This window comes from Mytilus trossulus, chromosome 5, assembly GCF_036588685.1.
Source record: "Mytilus trossulus isolate FHL-02 chromosome 5, PNRI_Mtr1.1.1.hap1, whole genome shotgun sequence".
NCBI lineage: Eukaryota > Metazoa > Mollusca > Bivalvia > Mytilida > Mytilidae > Mytilus > Mytilus trossulus.
In genome coordinates this window covers 28,240,489-28,267,051 of record NC_086377.1, presented here as the reverse complement: position 1 = coordinate 28,267,051, position 26,563 = coordinate 28,240,489, and the positions used below count along the sequence as shown (strand labels likewise).

The window sequence follows — 26,563 nt, the reverse complement described above, 5'->3', positions numbered from 1 at the left end:
GAATGCTATTTATTTCAGTAATTCTATAGATATGAGAACTATTTTGAAAAAATCGGGAATTCTTCATATAGTTATCATAGTAACTTTATTGTCAGTTGGACATGCAAAAAGGTAAGTTTTTTTGTAAGTGTCTATACTTGTTTTATAATCCTTTCGAAATTGGGTTTTTAAAAGCTACTTGTTTATTTTGTAAAACGTTTGAAATGTTTTTGTTGTTTACAAATAATAAACAAAAAATATTTATAAGGTCCATAATTTTACTCACTAATTGGAAAACATTTTTGACATATAACGATCGATTGTTGAATGTTTAACGTCAAGGGTTACGTACACAGCTCAAAATTGATAGCATCAAACGGCACCGAGCTTATAGTTAATTGTTGCTTATGGGACGACATCAAAAGATCGATGTAGGATCAAAAATTTAAATCAAATAGTTTTTTTTTGGGGGGGGGGATTCTGCAAGTTTTGTATATCAAAAATCGAAATTAAGTTGAGAGGGAGGTGTGGGGGTCAGTAAATCAACTATGTGAATTCAGTTTTTTTTTTTATCCTACATTGAACTTTTGATGTCGTCCGTAACTTTAAGGATGACACATTCTATGATCGAAGGCTTATTAACAAAAAGAGCCACACATTCATGGATGACACATTCTATGATCGAAGGCTTATTAACAAAAAGAGCCACACATTCATGGATGGTGCATGCTTAACGTCAAATAGCACACATTTCATGACTGATGGTTGCTTAAAGTCAAATGACACACATTATTGTATTAAAAATTGATATTAACCGCCAAGTATATATTTTGAACATATTGTACATTTATTTGTAATCTCATCTTTGGTTACAATGCTATATGATAAGTATCATCAAGAGCATAACAGTCATAAAAATCAACTACAATATTAATAGAATCGGGAATAAAAGTTATACAGTAATTATTTGTTTTATGGGAAACTTACACATTCTGCTCTTATATCATGTATATATTTGATAAAGTTACTTCTATTTGTATTCTAAGCTCATACCTTATCCTAGCACCAAAACAAGTACAACCTGGAATAGACTTTGATATTAGTGTGACTATATTGAATGCCTCTAGTGATGTCACGGTTAAAGCTAAGTTGGTCACCACTATTAATAGTTCATTTATTAGTCAGACATCAGGAACATTTAAAAGAGGTAATTAATAATGAAGGTCATTGACTACATTTTTACATAGAATTTCTGTATACCAATGAACTTAATTGAGGGCCGTACGGTGATCTATAATTGATAATTTCTGTGTCATTTGGTCTCTTGTGGAGAGTTGTCTCATTGGCAATAATACCACATCTTCTTTTTGTAGTTCCTGTAACTTATAAAAAAAGCATTTGACCACTTTTTTTGAATTCTTTCAATCATATTAATATTTTTTTTAAGCATTGTATCTGTAAATAATATGGTTTTCGTTAAATTAAGGAAACAGAAGTATACTGCTGGTCAACAGTAATAAATCGATTTAACTGAAACAAATATGGGTCACAAACCAAAACCGAGGGAAACACATTAACTATTAAAGGAAGGCAACGGAACAACATAAACATAGTAAACACTAAACTGCTACAATAACAAACGCAAATATACATATATATTTGTTAGTTTATCATACTACTATTAATTGAAATGTCTTTAACAAAACTGTAAACTGTATGGTACTTTTCAAGTTTTTGTTTAATTCATTTCATACCTTTATTACAATAGGTTGTTGATACAATAGGTTGTTGATTTCATTTGCCCATTCCAGTTAATATCTGACAGGTGGGAATGGATGGGGATTATTTTTGTACGTCTCAGAAAAAACAACCTATTACATCTAAAAAATGAAGATCTATCAGATGTAGAGTTTCTGTTCATATTGGATGGATGGGCTTTCAAGGGAAAAATGACCTATCAGAATGTTTTACTGCAAGGATTGTACCCATCATAATTTTAAATACAATACAAGATAATGCATTTTTCGAAACTGTTAATATTCCAAAGCACCTCAAAGATCAAACATAGTCATTTTTGTAACCCCTAAGATGTAATTATTTATAAATATTTACTGATGCAAGACCCTCAGAAGTTTTTTGCGTATAAGTGCAAGTGTCAGATGAAAAACACCTAAGCTGTATAAATTTTACACCCTTTTTAAAGGACCATCAATCACCTTTAGCAGATATCAACTGGAATGGGCCATTATGTTTCATCCAGATAGGAAAATGCAAAATAATAAAAAAATATAAACTTCGGGAGAACTCAATTCTATGAAATTTCAATTATAACATCAGGATTCATGTTTTTCAGAGTCTACGAACCAATTAAGTCTACATGTAAGTATTATTTACGATCATTTAAACGATATCAATTATCAGAGATCCATTTCATAAAGCTCATATTAACATTGTACAGTTATAAAAATTTGGAAAAAGAAAACGACATGTCTGGATAAGGGTATTATCAGCTTTTACTAAGAGTTTGGAATTTTCTATGAAATTACTTCAATATTTGTGATCATTTTATAATTTTGATTTGAAACTTTTTGCCACCTTTTTAAGCTAATTTTGTGCATAGAATCTACAAAAGCTCAATATAAAAAGTGTTAAATTTAATCCATCTATCTTTATACGTGACTGTGAAAATTTTAAACATATGTCCTGTCATTTGTTCAGCTTTTTTGTTCTTTTACGTCATTTTAGTAGTGGTTTTATTTACGGGAACGGCAAAAACTTCCCTTCACCCAGAGCACTTCCATCCAAAAGAAATGTCGTATTTGTCGTATTAGTATAGAAATAATTCATGGGGGCTTGAATTTATACTGATATTGCCACGGGTTTGCCCTCTATGCCGATATTTTCCCCTTACTATCGCTCATGGTAAACTATTTAGCATAATGGGCCAACCCGTGGAAACATCGGTAAAAGTGCAAGGCCCAATGAATTTTGTCTATCGCTCTTGTTAAATTGTATATATATGTCATTGAATAGGCCTGATGCATGAATGTATTTTTTGAATAACGCAAAATATGTGCTCAATGAAATTTTCTATCTGATAAAAATTAACTGCAAAAACTCTTCTAATAATTCAAAGAACTGTGTTAACATTGTTATTATCATGGCCGCCATCTTGTTTACATTTTTAGTGAAAGAAGTTCGGTCAACATCGTCTATCGACAAATGACCAATGCAAGATCAAATACCGTAAGTCCTCTCTACCAATCATATCAATGTATTCCGTAATATGCAAATCCTATAATAATTATGTATGATATCATTCTAGGTTCCAGATTTTTTGGAAGAAGCTTGTAAGCTTATTATAACAGGAATTGGAGGCTTGTCTTTCAAGGAAGAGACATATATGTCATACCGTGCTAGAATTGTATCTTTGTTTATCCAAACTGATAAGGGAATATACAAAGCAGGACAAACAAGTACGTACATATAGTGGTAATTCATTTACATTATGGGACCCAGTACCTAAAAGTTTGGTTTCGATTGAAGGATAAGGAAAAAGTTTAGGGTTATAGTTAAAATTATAGTCAAATTTTAGGTCTAGGGCTAGTGGAAGTCAAATGTAGATTCGTTTTAGCCTGGGACACTTGATAAGGTTTCAGATTCTTACGCATTCTGGGTAATATTTTTAAAAGCGTACACCAAAACGTTGTGATTGGTCATGGTTTAAAACGTTCTATCAATAAAAATTTAATCAATGACGAATCGTTATTTTCATTTTGGTGTACAAACAATGAGACAACCCATAGTTCTTTAGATTCTGAACGGTCGAATTGTCGAATTCTCGTCATAAGTGATTCAGCAATGACGATGTCTATAACAAACTTTAGAAAAAAAATAGATAAACACATTATGCTTCATTTTGGGAAAATATAAGTTACATTAATACTCTCTTGCAAATCCCGTTTTTGTCTTAGAACATAAGTTTTGTTCTGATAAAGTAAAAACTGACAATAAAGGTATACTGTTGAAATTATATTGTTTAAATATAGGCAACAGTAGTTTACCACTGTTCAATAATCATAAGTCGATTAAGCGGAATAAATGCGGGGCACAAACAAAAACTAAGGGAAACGTATCTAATATCAGAGGAAAACAACATAACAATTACTGATCTGCTACAAAAAGTTATCAAAGCTACCAGGATTATAATTTAGACGTGCGTTTCGTCTAAGTAGAGATTTCCAATAAAATGAGTTTACTCGACATAACCGACCTAACTCAGCGTATTTCGTCCTACTGCATTGAAGCGTGACGGAGGGGAGCATACACTGCATGCATGTTTTGCTATTTGAACACGCATTGTTGCTGGAATATGCCTTCAGTAAAATTCAACCACAACTGTTTTTTTTTTACTCTTTAAATATTTTGTCATTAAACTTTGAATGACTTTATTGACATGAATACTATAATAGAAAACGTAAATTAGCAACTTGTAATCAAACACACCCACCATTTTTTGTCATTTCACTTGACCCATATTTTAGTTCTTCTCACATTATGAATTTTAAAAACTACCGAGACGACATTTAGCATACAAATATTAAAATAACAAATTCCGAAGCGAGAAGGTTGCCTTTTTATTGTTTTTAAAAGATTTAACGTTTAGCACACCCGAATGTAAAAGGTGTACTCGACTTTTAAAACAAAAGAATATTTTTTTATAATTTAATTGAAGATAATTTGATGTGGGCAGAAATTCATATCAATTATCTATTTTTCAAAAGTACTTTTTCGTCTTTACCTTTTCCAAATTTTGGGGCGAGGTTTTTGTTTAAGTATACCTAAACTCATTGTCATTGTCAAAACCATGAAAGACAACTCCTATGAATCGTATGATAGGTACAGATACGTATATATACGTGGTCTTATGACAGTGAAGTTTAGGCGGGAATCTCAATAATCAAGTGATATATACAAATCATGATTTCTTTCGTTTTTATCATAGAAATATTTTATATTGATAAAATTTATTACGAATGGGTGTCATAGTTAAGGAATACTTAGTTAAAACTTGAGTAACGCATTTAACAAAATTAATTGGTTAGCAACAACCGGTCCCGTTACGTGCGTACGTCGAGTTAGGTACGTATGTCATTTTATTGGAAATCTCTCATAAGACTTATTGGTGACGCTCATATCATATTAGATATAAAGCCAATTAAGTACAAAGTTGGAGAGCTTTGAAAACAGAAACAAAAACAAACGCCAACATACATAGAAACGGATTATTTTATAACAACTCCCATATTCCTGACTTGGTACAAGATATTTTAAGAAAAAACAATGGTGAGTTGATTTACTAGTGGTTTTAGCGATCAAATGTTACGTGTATAATTTCTTTATTTCATTACAGTTAACTTTCGAGTATTTGCCTTATACACCGACCTCAAGGTGTATTATGGTCCTTTTACTATCTTTATGCATGTAAGTTTTGTAAGATTTAACTCTACTAGTCATGTTGTCATCTTTGTTGAAAAGTACTTTATCTTTCATATAGATATGCAATAAATTATTTGACTGCAATTTAATAACACAAACAACGCAGTGCATCTACTTGTGCAAATTAAATGAATAATATATTTCTTAATCTCCCCGTAACACTCGTTTAATGTATGAGTTGGTAAATTAACTGGTTATCAGACTTTTTCAATGACTAAAATTCGTTGGAAGTCTGTTTCACCTATGCAATCCAATTATAATTAAAATTTCATTAACTTGCTTACGGGAGACGATCATATTATATATAAAACATGGTATGGCTTGAAGAATGTTTGCACAAACAGATTGTCTTGAAAAAAGGAACTCACAAAAGCACATACATGTACGTTACATACACCAAAGCCAAACGACTATCAACAAAAGTGACGAACAACACAAACAGAACATTAAAATTAGGCCATTGTTATAAAGTGATCTGGATGATAATCAATTTTTGATGCACTGATTGAATCTTTCGTATTGTGCAAGTACAAATATCATATTAAATCGTTGATAGCATTACCGAAAAACGGTAGCTGATATTGTTGCTACGACAAATTGAATATACACTGTGGATTATCATTATATACCAGTTTTCGTGGATTTCATGGGTAAATATTAATCACGAATCTAAATAGTCAACGAAGTGCAAGTTTTCTATTGCCATATATGCAGACCTAGGCAAAGCCACGAAATCAATATCCACTAAAACCCATTTTCTTTTACATGAACGAAAAATAGTATCCACAAAGCCATATATCGAAGAAGTTCATGAATCTTAGAGTTAACCAATTGTTTACACCATAACACATTGAAAGGTTTGATAGTTTGAAACAATACACAAATTATTTGATAATCATCGGCTACTGTACGACTATCAATATTGAGGAATAATGTTACCGTAACGTATACCATTACAGGCTCGAAATTACAAAATATACGCAATAACTGTTTACCAGATTGTATTTATAAACTCATACAGCTAATGAAATCTATTCCTGAGGTAGAACAGCCTTAGTATTTCAAACATTCAAAGTTTTGTTAACAGGTAATTTATTACTATAAACATATCAATGATAACTGAAGTCAACACTGAAGTACTGACTACTTAGTTGATGATACCATGAGTGAATGAACCTAAAAGTGACAATACAAGTCTTGTTTATAGTGATTCACGTATTTTAGATATTAATAATCATAGATTTTAAAATAATGTCTCAGGATCCTAAAGGAAATTTGATAAAACAGTGGCGAAATGTCAGCCATGACAGTGGAGTTTATACTGGTTCCATGGTGATGACAGATAACCCTGTACTTGGTGACTGGACAATTAAGACAACATCACACGTATGTTGCTTATGTTAATGTGTTATATATTTACATACTTGCTGTTTACTTAAAAGATATACGGCCGTGTTCACATCGATCCAAACTCGGTGTTGTGTCAGTGTTATTCATACGTAACCTAAACACAATTACGTCCGGATTGATAAAACTCAACGTGTACATGTAGTTTAAATCTTGTTTTGTCTATATGCAGTCGATAGTCAACGTATACCTTGTATGGGTTAAGTGTACACACAACAAGATATTTAGAACATGTATTTTACCATGTTTAATTAAAGCAGAAACGTTTTTGTAATATAATTGATAAAGTTCTTTACCGAAGTTATTGTCTAATACCTATCTAAGATCCAGTTTAACTTACTTAGAAATATAAAAAAATAAGATAGAAAAGCAGCAATCCTTTCGTTGTTGCTATATTCTAAACATCATAATCCTTAGTCTGTAAGGAAGCAACGATTTGAGTTTTATGGGGGAAGGGGTGGAGTAGGATAAATTTGAAACAAGTAGGCAGGACAGGAGTTTTGAATAAGAAAAAGGAAGGATGATACATGTACACTTTGCAAAAAAAGGCAGGATGAGACACTTTGTCAAAATAAATCAGGATTACAATTTATGTAGAAAACAAATCATGATAAACTTATAAAAAAGACAGGACTGAATAGTGAGAAAAATAGAAAGGCAGCACAAAGATAACGACTTAAACAATCCAGGACAAACGTTTTCATCTTAACCCGCCTTAATAAAACACCCAACCCCAAATCAAATAGTAGATCCCTTATAGCCTACATTTGTTGTTGCGAAATCAGTGGATCCAGGATCGGAAAAGTGATCCAAGAAATTAGAATTCTTTTTGTTGTAATGACCATTTAAATGATATGTGTTTTACAAGAGAGAACGAGTAAACAAATCTCATGTACAGTTAGTTAAACTAGGTGTATAGATGTGGACACATTGAATATAAAGCTAGTGTACATTACACAAAACTTATTGTAAACATGTGTACTAAACAAGGCGTTACTATGTATATATTGATACACTTCTTGGTTTCCAATTGCAATTTAAAAACATGTCGTATTCTTAATAATTTATAGGGAGTTTCTTCAAACAGGACAGTTATGGTTGACCGATACGGTAGGACATTTAATAGAACATATCTATAAAGAATAAATGTGGAATGATTTTCAATAAAACATCTATCCACCAGATAGCTTAAATTGTTTTTTAAAGCTGCACTAGACGGCTAACAATAAATCTATATAAATTAGTGAGACATTTGTAACATTATCGTGCAATTGTATCAGGAATGTTTCAATCATAAATTCATAAAAATAAACTGTTTGGAAAAGAAAATAGTAAAATATATTCTCAGATATACATGTTTATGATACAAAGTTGTTTGGGCAATACGCAGAAGTAGAAGTACAAGCCGACAAGCTGAAAATAATTTCACTTAGTGGCTGTTTGTACCCTAACAATATCCTTCCGAAAACAAGTCAATACAACGAGAAGAACAAAAAGGTGGAATATCTACAGGGACAATACAATTCCATATGTGGAAGCTATTCCAACCAAAACAGAGCAAAATAAAACGGAAAATGACTAAAATATCTCTTTAAAGAACCACATAAAACAATATACTGTGCAACATGTCCCCATGTAAGAAAAACATAATTGATTTACATCAGGTGCATCGAAAGGTAGGTGGATCCTGCTGTTTTTATGGCACTTCTAAGTAGTGTTTATAATGCTTTATTTATACCCGGCCACGTCCACTTGTATTTTTTGTATATCTGATGAGTTGAGCCTTTTTCAACTGATTTTTATAGTTCGTTCTTCTGTTTTACTGTTATACCACTGTCCCAGGTTAGGGGAGGGTTGGGATCCCGCTAACATGTTCAACACCGCCACATTATTTATGTATGTGCCTGTCCCAAGTCAGGAGCCTGTAATTCAGTGGTTGTCGTTTGTTTATTTGTTACATATTTGTTTTTCGTTCATTTTTTTACATAAATAAGGCCGTTAGTTTTCTCGTTTGAATTGTTTTACATTGTGTTATCGGGGCCTTTTATAGCTGACTATGCGGTATGGGCTTTGCGCATTGTTGAAGGCCGTACGGTGACCTATACTTGTTAATGTTTGTGTCATTTTGGTCTTTTGTGGATAGTTGCCTCATTGGCAATCATACCACATCTTCTTTTTTATAATTTATGTAGCGTTTTTTTCATTAATATTGAGCCTTCTATTACAACTTAAAGGTGTATATATATTTTTGCAGTTTTACCAAAGTTTGAAGTGACAGTCCATCTTCCTTCTTTCATCTTAACGAACGCTTCTCAAGTTCAGGGAATTGTCGAGGCAAAGTATGAAAATGTTGTTTTAATCACTGATAAAATATTAGTAACTGCATTCAAAACAATTGTTTGTTAAATATTTAAAAACTGATCCATTTTGCATCGTTATAAAATGAATAAATCTGTATGATTTGACTAATTTCAGTGCTCATGACATGAATTATCATTGATATGGTTATATTCATAAATTAACTGTTTACAAAATTTTGAATTTTTTGAAATACTAAGGCTTTATTACATCAGGCATAGATGACCTTAGCTGTATTTGGCAAAACTTTTAAGAATTTTGGTCCTCAATGCTCTGCAACTTCGTACTTTGTTTGGCCTTTTAAACTTTTTTGAATTCGAGTGTCTCTGATGAGTCTTTTTTTTAGACGAAACGCGCGTCTGGCGTATATACAAAAATTAGTCCTGGTATCTATAATGAGTTTATATATTAAATGTACTACAATATTATTATTTTTATCATATCATAGAGGTTCAACATAAAATGAAATGCGGATTTAAAAACAATGACGTACTTTCTAAGAATCAGAGATTAATTTAATGAAAAATATAACATTGAAACATATTTATTAGCAAACATTTTGCATTCCTTACTATCGTTGTAATGGCAGTCTGTATGTTTTTCCAGATATAGCTATGGAAAACCAGTAAGTGGTTATGTCGAGATAGAGGCCAACCTACGTTATTCCTACAGTTCATGGAACTATCAAGGATCTAAAGCAATTATCAGATTACATAATATAACAATAGGGGTATGTTTTCTCCAATATCAAGTGCTGTAAAATAACGATCAAAATCAATAATTTTTAACACCCTTTTTTCGATATTCATCAATAAGTGTGTTTCTTTTTACTTTGTCATTTTGTCCTTCCCAAATATATTTGAAACAACAGCTTTTATTTTTTTTAGGTAAATATCTGGAACTTTACACGAAGTAGTCAAACAATGTATATTTTTGTTATATTGAAGATTTTATGATCAATAACACTAATTATGATTTCTCCGTATAAGCAACACTACAGTGCAATACAAAAATTGGAAATTTATATAAAATTTTGTAGACATGTGCAAATATCAGTCTAGCTATTGGTAAAAAATAAAAACCATAACTGTATTTAGGTGTTAGACCACCAATTAACCCCTCCAATTTAGAACGTATGTAAAAGTAGCCGTACTCTGACACAATATAGTGGTTTTGGTGTCATTGTTTACTTTAACTAAACAAATTTTTTTCAGAAATTACACTTTATGTGAAAGGGGAATATATTTAGACTATTTTTAGCCAAAATTCAGTTGTCTATGAGTTTGCATTAAAAATGCAGGACTAATACTCATTTGAGATTTCCAAAAAAAAACCGGGAGTTATTGTGGTTGTTCCTGTATTTTTAACATCAGAATTTTCGTATACGACTTTAAACGTGGGTTGAAAATTGGCATGTAGGAAGGTGCTACATGTACCATTCACGATATAATTGTTTTTTTTCCCTTGAAGTTAAATTTAAAAAAAAATATTTAGAAAGCTGTGAAAATTGCAACATTTGGTTGAACAGATAGGGATTTTTTATTGGTGGTCTGACGCCTTTACAGTTCTTACTGTAAGCGAAATGCCTTGAAACCCCAAATTCAGAAAACAATTATTTTTTTTGTCTGAACTAATCATTTGAAATGATAGTAGTCACATTTTAATTATTTTGGGGGCAAAAAGTCAAATATTGCAAATTTAGAGCCTTAAACATGAATGTGTGCTATTCTTAGCTTGTTGCACCCTGACAATATGCTTTCATACAAATACATGTCCTAAATTGTCGAAATGCACATTTAGTTGTTTCTGTGGTGTTCAACATTATAAGACTTTAAACGTGGATTGAAAGTTGGCATGTAGAAATCGAAATATTATATGCTAGAAATGAAATAGAACAAGTGATTATTGAGTCTGATTGAAAATGATTGTATTTTTTTAAAGTATTTACGCAGTTCCTCTTTTTGAATTTATCTTAGAATATTTTTGGACATTTTTAAACGTTTTAAATGCCATACATTTTATTTTTGTTGTGTTCTAATACAGTATAGTATAGTATAGTATTAGTTTTCTCGTTTGAATTGTTTTACAATGTCTTATCGGGGCCTTTTATAGCTGACTATGCGGTATGGGCTTTGATCATTGTTGAAGGCCGTACGGTGACCTATATTTGTTAATGTTTGTGTCATTTTGGTCTTTTTGTGGGTAGTTGTCTCATTGGCAATCATACCACATCATCTTTTTTATAAAGTCTGAACGTCAACAGGACGAATTATAAAAAAAATTAACTTGGGTTGTTTCTATCTATAAGTCTGTTGATCTGTTGAAGACATTTGTCTTATAAGAAATCACATCAATTCCATCACCTTTATATTACAAATCAAATTTAAAAAAGTTATATACTTATAAAGACTCATTGCTACAGCTACAACTGAACAGAATTAAATTGACTACAAGCGAAATGATCTTTTTTAAAAATTGACTGAAAGAATTGACTGAAAGACGGTCAATGACTGAATAATGTATTGTTCGGATATTTCAGATAATGCCAAAATAAAAATCATCGTTTAAGACTAAGATTAATTCACTACTTTATGCATCATATAATACTTAGCTTACTACTTTATTTTAGTCGGATGGAAAGGCGAGGTTTGTTATACCAATGGCCACCATAAGAACCAGTTTTGGGATATCAACTGGTCAGTACTTGGTTGTTAAAGCCAATGTTACTGAGACCCTGACTGATATTACTTTTTCCGTTTCCGAAGAAGTTCCATTTAGTGATCAGGCCATAAAAATACTGTTCCTACCAACTACAAAAACTACATTTAAACCAGGTCTTCCATATAAAATAGACGTAAGTATTTATTTATCGATTTCAAAAAGTTAATCAAGAATATTATGATAGGGCAAAAATAATTCAGGTAGAGCGCTTATAATGTATAAATAACTGTAAAAGTATTCATTTAAACATTTTTCTATCCTTTACAATTTTTAACGATTGCCATATCGTTTAACTATATATTGTAACTTAAATTTGAGTTTTCAGATTAAAAGTAAACAGTGAGCTTACCACACTCTCCTAAATATGAAATAAGTGTTAGTGCCTATAGTTTCTATGCCCAACCTACGATCGAAAAGAGGCATTAAGTTTTCTGGTCTATGCGTCCGTCTGTTCGTTCGTACGTTCGTTCGTCCGTCCGTTCGTCTCTTCGTCTGTCCCGCTGAGGGAAAAGTTTTTGAACAAGTTAGTTTTTGATGAAGTTAAAGTTCAATCAAATGATCTTTCTAATTTTAATGCCGAATTACAGGTTTGATCACCAAATTTCACGGTCAACCGAACACAGAAAATGATAGTGCGAGTGGGGCATCCGTGAACTATTGACACATTATTGTAATTTCGTAGTTTCAGAAATTTGTATTTATTTCAGGCTCAACTAACAGAAATTGATGGCTCGCCTATCACATCTTATGCACAAGGCATTTTACAAATCAAAGTATTCTCCAAAGAAACGATTCCATCGACTACACCTCAATACTACTACGGTCCTTCCATACACAGCTACACTTTAAGTGACATTCATTTGAATGTCTCCACAGCAGGAATCATATCAGAATTAATTGATATACCAGATAATGCTACTAAAATCCAAATAACGGTATTTATTAAAGTAGGGTTTTTAAATTTATAATATGATAAAGGTCAAATGATAGGTTTACTATATGTTTATGCCGATATATAATTTACTGGGGAATCATTTATTTTTATAAAACCAAGAAAACTTTCTAAGAAATTTGATTGCGTGGTTTTGCTTAAATCTACATACAAATCCAATAAAATTTGGTATCAAACAAATATTACTGGTGAATCATTTATTTTTAAATTTATAATATGATAAAGGTCAAATGATAGGTTTACTATATGTTTATGCCGATATATAATTTACTGGGGAATCATTTATTTTTATAAAACGAAGAAAACTTTCTGAGATATTTGATTGCGTGGTTTTGCTTTAATCTACATACAAATCCAATAAAATTTGGTATCAAACAAATATTACTGTTGAATCATTTATTTTCGAGGCTACCATATTTCTTGAAATGATGAAAACTTTCGAAGACATTTAATTGAGTGATTTTGTTAAAGTCTGCATTTGAAACTCAAAACAATTGGTATCCAACTATTAATAACCAAAGTAGTTTAGATGATCAAAAATGTAGATGTAGCTTCAAATTAATTATATCATCGATAAAAACGGCGGCAAACATGTCCTCGTCATATGATCAATGTTCACTATTGTTTGTCAAGATCTAGAGAAACTCTTTTATCTCTCTGCTAAACTCTTAGAATATTGATCATAAATACCATGAACATTTTAACTGGATAAGTATTTCATCCATTGAATTTAAAATTCAAAATATTGATGGTATACATAATTATGCGAAAGAACATCTATTGATTTTATTCATCTGTCACTTTTCTATAGAGTGACTAAACCACTCAAAATATAACTAAACTTTCTTTATCGAATGGCGTCATGTGTCGTTTGTATACCTGTAATACAAAGGACAATACCGTATTGTCCTACACAATACATATTTATATCATGATGCATTCTCTTATCATTCGTTACGGTCTTGACTGGGTCTTTATTTTCTGTTTTCGTTCATATATTTGGTACGTTCTCTCTATACGATTTCTATTTTAACCATTAGTGTATGTTATTTTAATGTGTAAATAGTTATCAAAGGTACCAACAAACCTTCTTTGTTTCCAATTTTTAGATGTTTGCTCCAAAGTTTTTTCTTTAATCTATGGTTGTGCCTATCTATTTCACAGATTTTTTATGTATAGATTTAGCAGTAATAAATATCTATCAAACTTTCTTCAAATATCTAAAAAAAAATAGGTATTTTCCGAATACTTTCTTTGATATTTCTGACAGATAATTTCATTTCTCAAAGGATTCGAGCGATATAAAAATTATCGCTAGAAACTAAGGGTGCAAGTGGCGTTGTCAATGAAATTGACATGACATTGACTCAACGTCATCATAGGTAAAATAGCGATAAAATGATTATTATTGGTCCTTGAAACTCGATTTCGTTGAGATGATCAATGATAATCTTAAAATATAAGTAATTGCTTTTTATTTGATACTCGAAATTTAAACATTTTTATTTGCATTTCATAAGGCCAACTATAACATGTGATAACATTAGCAACGGGTGTTAATACGTAAGGTGGTAAGGGTGTCTCCCGCCATCTTGAATTGTAAAAAAACAGATAACCCAAGTTCCAGATTTTCTATCAAGTTAGCAAATTTGATGCAGGAATGCAGATATTTAATGTGAATTTTCATTTAAAAGAACCAATTTATAAGAATATAATTAAACGTACAGTGACCCTATCTTTTCAGTCGTATTTAGAGACACATATCGCGACGTAATTCGGACAATTGTGTATACTATCAAATACTTAAGTATTTAACTAAGTGGCATATATACAGTACTTGCAACCTTAGGCGTTACTATTTCAGCGATCAGTCAGCGGTCATCGATCAGTCACCGATCAGTCAAGTTCGCGTCAAACTCACGTCAGCAATCCGTCAGGAAAAAAAATTGACTGATCGGACTGATCGGACGGATAGTACCGATCGACCTTGATGACGGATTGAACTTGAATACGTCACATGATAAATTAATTACGGAATCTTAGTTTCGTTTAATTTAATTAAAATGGCGACTCGTGAAAATGGAACGTTCAATGATACATTTTTTTATTAATCATTTAGCAGAGTTTTATGAATTGGAATGAAAAGAAATGTACAGATAAAACCTGAATAAAAATATCTTTATTAAAGAATGGTCTTTTTCGTTTTATTTAGGTAATATATTTTCAAACCCGGCGAGTTTGAAAACGGTGTCTACATCGCGATTTTGATTTTACCAATCCTGATGTACAAAAAATACTGAAATCATATGACGGTTAATAATTTTAAGCAGATTTAATGATTCAATGGCGGTCAATGATGTTCAGTAAAATGAAGAAATATTTGCATTTAAGGGAACGTGTACACAAATTTAATATCTTCTTCCTAAAAGTAACCTTATTTTATGAAGAACAGCCAATCGTGATGTACAAAAAATACTGAAATCATATGACGATAATAATTTGTATCAAAATAAATTAATAGCTGCATTCTTATTCCACATAAATAAAAGTTTAAATATTTTATCATATCTCAATTCTGACTAGAATACTTGTCTCAAGATGGTAAAAATAACTGATTTCAAGTAAAATAGTATCATTTTTAATAAAAAGAAGAATAATTTGGGTTATTTTAAACAATGCAAATAAAATTTTAGTATGATTTCTCTGACATTCTTTGAATTTCATGAAAAAAACCTATTCTAAACTATAAAAAGCACAAAATTCAATGGCGGTCAATAATTTTCAGTAAAATGAAGAAATATTTGCATTTTAGGCAACGCCTACAAAAATTTAATATCTTTTTTCTTAAAGTAACCATATTTTATGAAGAACAGCCAATCGTGATGTACAAAAAATACTGAAATCATATGACGATAATAATTTGTATCAAAATAAATTAATAGCTGCATTCTTATTCCACATAAATAAAAGTTTAAATATTTTATCATATCTCAATTCTTAGAATACTTGTCTCAAGATGGTAAAAATAACTGATTTCAAGTAAAATAGTATCATTTTTAATAAAAAGAAGAATAATTTGGGTTATTTTAAACAATGCAAATAAAATTTTAGTATGATTTCTCTGACATTCTTTGAATTTCATGAAAAAAACCTATTCTAAACTATAAAAAGCACAAAATTCAATGGCGGTCAATAATTTTCAGTAAAATGAAGAAATATTTGCATTTTAGGCAACGCCTACAAAAATTTAATATCTTTTTTCTTAAAGTAACCATATTTTATGAAGAACAGCCAATCGTGATGTACAAAAAATACTGAAATCATATGACGGTTAATAATTTGTATCAAATTAAACAGTATCAGTTTTTAAAAAAAAGGAAAATAATTTGGGTTATTTTAAACAATGCAAATAAAATTTTAGTATAATTTCTCTGACATTCTTATTCTTAACTATTAAAAGTACAAAATTCAATGGCGGTCAATAATTTTCAGTAAAATGAAGAAATATTTGCATTTTAGGCAACGCGTACAGAAATTTAATATCTTTTTCCTTAAAGTAACGATATTTTATGAATAAAAGCCAGACTTGTACAAACAATCATATGACGGTTAATAATTTGTATCAAAATAAATCAATAACTGCATGATTACTCCACAAAAATAGAAGTTATGAGTATTTTAATTCTTGTTATATCTCAATTCTGATTTAAAAAAAATCTTATCTCAAGTTGTTTGATTTCAAATAAAAAAAAGTGTCATTTTTTTAAATCAAATTTTTAAAATGATTTCTCTGACATTCTTTTATACTTATTTTATGAAAAACGACCTTTTCTATGAAAAAGTATGAAAGTACAAATTGGCGAAAAATTACGGGCATTTTCGTAGGAAAAAGTTCATGTTAACTGACATATGTAATACAATTATGTATTATATATGTCTCTGATGTTTACAATATTTAATACAAAACTATTAATCAACGCAAACAATTAACGCTTTAATTTAGCATCTTCTACTCTGTTATACTATTTTTACTTTTTTATTGCAACCAATTTTATTACAAATTAACGTGTAAATTATGGTGTCTTCGTCGAGGTCCGCGTTCATGGATTGTAAACATTGCTGAGTTCGGTTTACATAAGAATTTGAAATATATACGTATCCGTCCGATCCGTGCATAAATTTGATTTACTGATTGATCGATGACCGTTGTCACGGTAACTCTCACATAGGTAATATGACTTATCTGACGGATCCTATGGGTCACCGATCACCGATCAGTCATCGATCAGTCAAACATCCGTCACCGATCAGTCAAGTTCACGTCAAACAGTAACGCCTAAGGTTGCAAGTACTGTACTGGTTCATCTATACTTTCACTATTGATGTTCGAGCAAATAAATCTGAATCCTAACAAACTAAACCTTTCAATACTGAACCTTAGCAGTTAAATTGATTCAAAATATGAGTACGTGTACTTAGTCTTAACACCATTTCAAAATTCATTATTTATATGTGTAGGTATATTGTCCTTACTGAGTACTGTCAATTCGGCAAAGGACACCAAAGCATTGGCATAAGTAGATATATTGCCACAACATACATTACACTCTCTTGCATTACATTAATTTTACTTTCTTTTAACAATGATTAATTTTGAATATTTTCTGTTTAGATATATACATGATGTAATGTACTTTTTATTATATTAATTCAACATAGAATTTATATCTATAATCAGAAGTGTATAGCACCAACTAAGAGTTAATGTTCTATTAACTTCAGATTTCCTTCGACAATATTGCGAAATATATGGAGGTTCAAAAATATCTCTCAGCAAGCAACAGTTTTATTCAACTAAATGTACAATCTAAACAAATTATGGTAAGTAAATTAAACAAAGTCATAAGAAAACTGAATTGTAAGTTGTTTTGTTGAAATATTTGATGCTTGTTTTATTTAACAAAATGTTCAGTCTAAACAAATTGTAATAAGTAAACTAAACAATGTCATAAAAAATGAATTGTAAGTTGTTTTGTTTAAATAATTGATGCTAGTATAACAGTAAAAAAAACAAAGAAACCTCCACAAAAAGTAATTACCTTAGATTCATTTAATTCGTGAATAAAGGAAATCTTGTATGTTCGTGTATAATTAATTTCGTGGTTCTGCCGATGTCTTTGTACAAGCCTATTAAAATTTTGTCATGCGTTAGAAATGTAATTTCGTGGTGTACCTGTACCCACGAAATCCACGACTATTGGTATCCAACGAATAATATTGAAGCCACAGTAAAACATCTTGATATGTCGAGCGCAAGTCTACAACATACATGAGAGGAAACCGTAGAGAGAGTAATGCGAAGAGGTCAAATTGTTTACGTCTATGAACGAACACAATATACATGAGAGGAAACCGTAGAGAGAGTAATGCGAAGAGGTCAGATTGATTACGTTTATGAACGAACACAATATACATGACAGGAAATCGTAGAGCGAGCAATGCGAAGAGGTCAGATTGTTTACGTCTATGAACGAACACATAATACCTAAGAGGAAACCGTTGAGCGAGCAATGCGAAGAGGTTAGATTGTTTACGTCTATGAACGAACACAATATACATGAGCGGAAAACGTAGAACGAGCAATGCGAAGAGGACAGATTGTTAACGTCTATGAACGAACACAATATACATGAGTAGAAACCGTAGAGCGAGCAATGCGAAGAGGTCAAATTGTTTACGTCTATGAACGAACACAATACCAAGAGAGGAACCGTAGAACGAGCAATACGAAGAGGTCAGATTGTTTACGTCTATGAACGAACACAATATACCTGAGAGGAAACCGTAGAGCGAACAATGCGAATATGTCAGATTGTTTACGTCTATGACCGAACACAATATTCCTGAGCAGAAACCGTAGAGCGAGCAATGCGAAGAGGTCAGATTGTTTACATCTATGAACGAACACAATATACATGAGCGAACCGTAGAGCGAGCAATGCGAAGAGGTCAGATTGTTTACGTCTTTGAACGGACACAATATACCGGAGAGGAAACCGTAGAGCGAGCAATGCGAAGAGGACAGATTGTTAACGTCTATGACCGAACACAATATACCTGAGAGGAAACCGTAGAGCGAACAATGCGAATATGTCAGATTGTTTACGTCTATGACCGAACACAATATACATGAGAGGAAACCGTAGAGCGAGCAATGCGAAGAGGTCAGATTGTTTACGTCTTTGAACGGACACAATATACCGGAGAGGAAACCGTAGAGCGAGCAATGCGAAGATGACAGATTGTTAACGTCTATGAACGAACACAATATACCTGAGCGGAAACCGTAGAGTGAGCTATGAGAAGAGGTCAAATTTTTTACGTCTATGAACGAACACAATATACCTGAGTGGAACCATAGTGCGAGCAATGCAAAGTGGTCAGATTGTTTGCGTTTATGAACGAACACAATGTACATGAAAGGAAACCGTAGAGCGAGCAATGCAAAGAGGTCAAATTGTTTACGTCTATGAACGAACACAATATACATGAGCGGAAACCGTTGAGCGAGCAATGCGAAAAGGTCAAAGTGTTTACGTCTATGAACGAACACAATATACATGAGCGGAACCGGTGAGCGAGCAATGCGAAGAGGTCAAATTGTTTACATCTATGAACGAACACAATATACATGAGCGAACCGTAGAGCGAGCAATGCGAAGAGGTCAGATTGTTTACGTCTATGAACGGACACAATATACCGGAGAGGAGACCGTAGAGCGAGCAATGCGAAGAGGTCAGATTGTTTACGTCTATGAACGAACACAATATACCTGAGCGGAAACCGTAGAGCGAGCAATGCGAAGAGGTCAGATTGTTTACGTCTATGAACGAACACAATATACCTGAGCGGAAACCGTAGAGCGAGCAATGAGAAGAGATCAAATTGTTTACGTCTATGAACGCACACATTTGAAATGAGAGGAAACCGTAGAGCGAGCAATGCGAAGAGGTCAGATTGTTTACGTTTAAGAACGAACACATAATACCTAAGAGGAAACCGTTGAGCGAGCAATGCGAAGAGGTCAGATTGTTTACATCTATGAACGAACACAATATACATGAGCGAACCGTAGAGCGAGCAATGCGAAGAGGTCAGATTGTTTACGTCTTTGAACGGACACAATATACCGGAGAGGAAACCGTAGAGCGAGCAATGCGAAGAGGTCAGATTGTTTACGTCTATGACCGAACACAATATACCTGAGAGGAAACCGTAGAGCGAACAATGCGAAGAGGTCAGATTGTTTACGTCTATGACCGAACACAATATACCTGAGAGGAAACCGTAGAGCGAGCAATACGAAGAGGTCAGATTGTTTACGTCTATGACCGAACACAATATACATGAGCGAACCGTAAAGCGAGCAATGCGAAGAGGTCAGATTGTTTACATCTATGAACGAACACAATATACATGAGCGAACCGTAGAGCGAGCAATGCGAAGAGGTCAGATTGTTTACGTCTTTGAACGGACACAATATACCTGAGAGGAAACCGTAGAGCGAGCAATGCGAAGAGGTCAGATTGTTTACGTCTTTGAACGGACACAATATACCGGAGAGGAAACCGTAGAGCGAGCAATGCGAAGAGGTCAGATTGTTACGTCTATGAACGAACACAATATACCTGAGCGGAAACCGTAGAGCGAGCTATGAGAAGAGGTCAAATTTTTTACGTCTATGAACGAACACAATATACATGAGTGGAAACCATAGTGCGAGCAATGCGAAGTGGTCAGATTGTTTGCGTTTATGAACGAACACAATGTACATGAAAGGAAACCGTAGAGCGAGCAATGCAAAGAGGTCAAATTGTTTACGTCTATGAACGAACACAATATACATGAGCGGAAACCGTTGAGCGAGCAATGCGAAAAGGTCAAATTGTTTACGTCTATGAACGAACACAATATACATGAGCGGAACCGGTGAGCGAGCAATGCGAAGAGGTCAAATTGTTTACATCTATGAACGAACACAATATTCATGAGCGAACCGTAGAGCGAGCAATGCGAAGAGGTCAGATTGTTTACGTCTATGAACGGACACAATATACCGGAGAGGAGACCGTAGAGCGAGCAATGCGAAGAGGTCAGATTGTTTACGTCTATGAACGAACACAATATACCTGAGCGGAAACCGTAGAGCGAGCAATGAGAAGAGATCAAATTGTTTACGTCTATGAACGCATACATTTGAAATGAGAGGAAACCGTAGAGCGAGCAATGCGAAGAGGTCAGATTGTTTGCGTTTATGAACGAACACAATATACATGACAGGAAACCGTAGAGCGAGCAATGAGAAGAGATCAAATTGTTTACGTCTATGAACGCACACATTTGAAATGAGAGGAAACCGTAGAGCGAGCAATGCGAAGAGGTCAGATTGTTTACGTTTATGAACGAACACATAATACCTAAGAGGAAACCGTTGAGCGAGCAATGCGAAGAGGTTAGATTGTTTACGTCTATGAACGAACACAATATACATGAGCGGAAAACGTAGAACGAGCAATGCGAAGAGGTCAGATTGTTTACGTCTATGAACGGACACAATATACTGGAGAGGAAACCGTAGAGCTAGCAATGCGAAGAGGTCAGTTACCTCTATGAACGAACACAATATACATGAGCGGAAACCGTAAAGCGAGCAATACGAAGAGGTCAGATTGTTTACGTCTATGACCGAACACAATATACCTGAGCGGAAACCGTAGAGCGAGCAATGCGAAGAAGTCAGATTGTTTACGTCTATGACCGAACACAATATACCTGAGCGGAAACCGTAGAGCGAGCAATGCGAAGAGGTCAGTTACCTCTATGAACGAACACAATATACATGAGAGGAAACCGTAGAGCTAGCAATGCGAAGATGTCAGTTACGTCTATGAACGAACACAATATACATGAGCGGAAACCGTAAAGCGAGCAATACGAAGAGGTCAGATTGTTTACGTCTAAGAACGAACACAATATACCTGAGAGGAAACCGTAGAGCGAGCAATGCGAAGAGGTCAGATTGTTTACGTCTATGAACGAACACAATATACATGAGCGGAAACCATAGTGCGAGCAATGCGAAGAGGTCAGATTGTTTGCATTTATGAACGAACACAATATACATGAGCAGAAACCGTAGAGCGAGCAATGCGAAGAGGTCAGATTGTTTACGTCTATGACCGAACACAATATACCTGAGCGGAAACCGTAGAGCGAGCAATGCGAAGAGGTCAGATTGTTTACGTCTATGAACGAACACAATATACATGAGCGGAAACCATAGTGCGAGCAATGCGAAGAGGTCAGATTGTTTGCATTTATGAACGAACACAATGTACATGAAAGGAAACCGTAGAGCGAGCAATGCAAAGAGGTCAAATTGTTTACGTCTATAAACGAACACAATATACATGAGCGGAAACCGTAGAGCGAGCAATGCGAAGAGGTCAAATTGTTTACGTCTATGAACGAACACAATATAAATGAGCGGAACCGGTGAGCGAGCAATGCGAAGAGGTCAAATTGTTTACATCTATGAACGAACACAATATACATGAGCGAACCGTAGAGCGAGCAATGCGAAGAGGTCAGATTGTTTACGTCTATGAACGGACAAAATATACCGGAGAGGAAACCGTAGAGCGAGCAATGCGAAGAGGACAGATTGTTTACGTCTATGAACGAACACAATATACCTGAGCGGAAACCGTAGAGCGAGCAATGAGAAGAGATCAAAATGTTTACGTCTATGAACGAACACATTATAAATGAGAGGAAACCGTAGAGCGAGCAATGCGAAGAAATCAGATTGTTTACGTTAATGAACGAACACAATATACATGACAGGAAACCGTAGAGCGAGTAATGCGAAGAGGTCAGATTGTTTACGTCTAAGAACGAACACAATATACCTGAGAGGAAACCTTAAGGCGAGCAATGCGAAGAGGTCAGATTGTTTACGTCTAAGAACGAACACAATAAACATGAGCGGAAAACGTAGAGCGATCAATGCGAAGAGGTCAGATTGTTTACGTTAATGAACGAACACAATATACATGACAGGAAACCGTAGAGCGAGCAATGCGAAGAGGTCAGATTGTTTACGTCTAAGAACGAACACAATATACCTGAGAGGAAACCTTAAGGCGAGCAATGCGAAGAGGTCAGATTGTTTACGTCTAAGAACGAACACAATAAACATGAGCGGAAACCGTTGAGCGAGCAATGCGAAGAGGTCAGATTGTTTACGTCTATGAACGAACACAATATACATGAGCAGAAACCGTAGAGCGAGCAATGCGAAGAGGTCAGATTGTTTACGTCTAAGAACGAACACAATAAACATGAGCGGAAACCGTAGAGCGAGCAATGCGAAGAGGTCAGATTGTTTACGTCTATGAACGAACACAATATACATGAGCAGAAACCGTAGAGCGAACAATGCGAAGAGGACAGATTGTTAACGTCTAAGAACGAACACAATATACCTGAGAGGAAACCTTAAGGCGAGCAATGCGAAGAGGTCAGATTGTTCACGTCTATGAACGAACACAATATACCGGAGAGGAAACCGTAGAGAGAGTAATGCGAAGAGGTCCGATTGTTTACGTCTATGAACGAACACAATATACCTGAGAGGAAACCGTAGAGAGAGTAATGCGAAGAGGTCAGATTGTTTACGTCTAAGAACGAACACAATATACCTGAGAGGAAACCTTAAGGCGAGCAATGCGAAGAGGTCAGATTGTTTACGTCTATGAACGAACACAATATACCTGAGAGGAAACCTTAAGGCGAGCAATGCGAAGAGGTCAGATTGTTTACGTCTAAGAACGAACACAATAAACATGAGCGGAAAACGTAGAGCGATCAATGCGAAGAGGTCAGATTGTTTACGTTAATGAACGAACACAATATACATGACAGGAAACCGTAGAGCGAGCAATGCGAAGAGGTCAGATTGTTTACGTCTAAGAACGAACACAATATACCTGAGAGGAAACCTTAAGGCGGGCAATGCGAAGAGGTCAGATTGTTTACGTCTTAGAACGAACACAATAAACATGAGCGGAAACCGTAGAGCGAGCAATGCGAAGAGGTCAGATTGTTTACGTCTATGAACGAACACAATATACATGAGCAGAAACCGTAGAGCGAACAATGCGAAGAGGTCAGATTGTTTACGTCTAAGAACGAACACAATAAACATGAGCGGAAACCGTAGAGCGAGCAATGCGAAGAGGTCAGATTTTTTCCGTCTATGAACGAACACAATATACATGAGCAGAAACCGTAGAGCGAACAATGCGAAGAGGTCAGATTGTTTACGTCTAAGAACGAACGCAATAAACATGAGCGGAAACCGTAGAGCGAGCAATGCGAAGAGGTCAGATTGTTTACGTCTATGAACGAACACAATATACCTGAGAGGAAACCGTAGAGCGAGCAATGCGAAGAGGTCAGTTATGTCTATGAACGAACACAATATACATGAGCGGAAACCGTAAAGCGAGCAATGCGAAGAGGACAGATTGTTTACGTCTATGAACGAACACAATAAACATGAGCGGAAACTGTAGAGCGCGCAGTGCAAAGAGGTCAGATTTTCTAAGTCTATGAACGGACACAAAATACCTGAGAGGAAACTGTAGAGCGAGCAATGCGAAACGTTCAGATTGTTAACGTCTATGCACGAACATGGTGCAATGAGATAGTCTCTGTATAACATAATTACATCTTTCTGTTAAGACATAGTTTTTAGTAAAGTTGCGTTTTCGTAATTTATACCCATTATATCCTTTGACATTTTTAGGTATGTTGAAGGAGTAATAAGACTGGTGTCACATGTGGAGCAGAATAGACAGCTTTTGAGTTCGATGCATTTCCGTCACATACTTTGGTTTTAGTGAACACCATGCGTGTGTTTAGTGGCGTCGTCACTTCCGTTCCAATGTTGAGCGAGTGTTAGGAATACTATTAAGCTATATTGCATGAATTATTCGGCAAATCTAATTCTCATAATTGTCTTTCACTACTGTTGTCATTATGGAGTTAGGATTATGTACATACAGAACAAGTATTATTTTTAAGTTTATCCTGCACAATGACGATCACTACGACGCTTGTCGAACGTTTTTAATACAGTGATACATGCGATCCCTTATATGTGGTTAAAGACGTCATAAAAACAGGCTTAATTGACGAGTTTTTCCCTAGGGACGGACAAACTCGAAAGTAGTATATTGGCCTACTTTTCCAGATCACATGCCATCAAAATCTGTTTTTCGAAGGGTTGGAATTGCTCAGTCTACATTTTTGTATGTTGTGTTTTGTGGGTTTTCTCTATCTCGTGTTTTTGCCTTTGGATCTCAGTTTGTCTTTGAATTATAGATTTACATATCCCTTTGGTATCTTTGTTGATATTATGAGTTTACTATCATCAATAAAGGTTTAAATAAAATATGGCTATTATTTATTTTGAATTTATTGAACCATAAAATGTATTTTTAGCTCGTCAAATTGATTAATCCGCGAAGAATTAATGTAAAATGTGAAGAGTTAAAAATTGATTTTATGGTTCAATTAATTCAAAAGAAGTAATAGCCATTCATTATAAATAAATGCCCACAAGAAATATGGGTCAAAGAATTTGTTATATTATTTATATTAACAATAACAACGTACACACATGTTGACGTATGAATACACACCGTCAGAGTTGGTGTGTCGCCCTAAAAATTGACAACATTGAAAATAAAATTAAAACTTAAAACCACCAAAAAGACAGTAAAAACACCAAATGTATTTATACACTTATACTATAAACCGAAGACATTTATCACCGTCAAATGAAAAAAAAAAACAAGTAATAAAACAAAAAAGCAGATGTGGTAAAATTGCTAATCATACAACTGTCCACAAGAGACCAAAGTGACACAGACATAATCAATTATAGGTCACAGTACGGCCTAAGGTATAAATTATACGAAGGAATGCATTCACAGTTTCACATGATGACTATCATATTTTGAGGAAATTCCAAGTTAAGTTTAATGTTGTTTTAAATTTTGGTTTGTAAAACTCAAGATAGATTTTTCATACCTCATACAACACAGTTCAATTTTTTTTGTGTTTTTGAGCTTTAAATTATGTCATTATATCAAAGACTTCCTGCTGTGAATTTCCAGTATTTTACTTGTTTCACCTTTTAAATGTTTTTAAATATACCATGTATGACACCAGTTCAAATAGTATATAGCTATTCACATCTAAAAAAACATAACAATACATGATAAATAAATAGTTCATATTTCGAACCATCTTTTTTTAACCATAGACAGGTGATAAAGTAGAATTCAGCATTCAGTCAACAAGACCTTTATCATCAGTTGTTGTTCAGGTGAGGAATTTGTGTAAATTATCATACTTTAAAGCTGCCTTTAACAAGTTTATCGAAACATTTTTTTAAGATTGTACAACTTTTATAACACGGTTTGTTATATACTTGAAACATGTTTCTGAATCGTGATATTTGAAAAAGATCTTTATAATCTCTACATTAACTGATTATAATGTGCTTTCAGTG

The 26,563-nt window shown here is 33.7% G+C and overlaps 1 protein-coding gene across 1 annotated transcript in view; it reads left to right on the top strand.

Moving 5' to 3' along the window:
- Positions 1 to 26,563, top strand: part of LOC134717815 (CD109 antigen-like) — a 49,297-nt gene continuing 22,734 nt past the window's right edge. Inside the window, exons 1-13 of the mRNA XM_063580308.1 lie at positions 1 to 111; positions 1,026 to 1,186; positions 2,333 to 2,358; positions 3,305 to 3,455; positions 5,393 to 5,463; positions 6,739 to 6,864; positions 7,956 to 7,995; positions 9,140 to 9,224; positions 9,850 to 9,973; positions 11,873 to 12,097; positions 12,672 to 12,899; positions 17,699 to 17,797; positions 26,315 to 26,377. Coding sequence (XP_063436378.1) covers positions 32 to 111; positions 1,026 to 1,186; positions 2,333 to 2,358; positions 3,305 to 3,455; positions 5,393 to 5,463; positions 6,739 to 6,864; positions 7,956 to 7,995; positions 9,140 to 9,224; positions 9,850 to 9,973; positions 11,873 to 12,097; positions 12,672 to 12,899; positions 17,699 to 17,797; positions 26,315 to 26,377 — 1,479 coding nt within the window. The 5' untranslated portion in view covers positions 1 to 31. The remainder of the gene's footprint in view (positions 112 to 1,025; positions 1,187 to 2,332; positions 2,359 to 3,304; positions 3,456 to 5,392; positions 5,464 to 6,738; positions 6,865 to 7,955; positions 7,996 to 9,139; positions 9,225 to 9,849; positions 9,974 to 11,872; positions 12,098 to 12,671; positions 12,900 to 17,698; positions 17,798 to 26,314; positions 26,378 to 26,563) is intronic.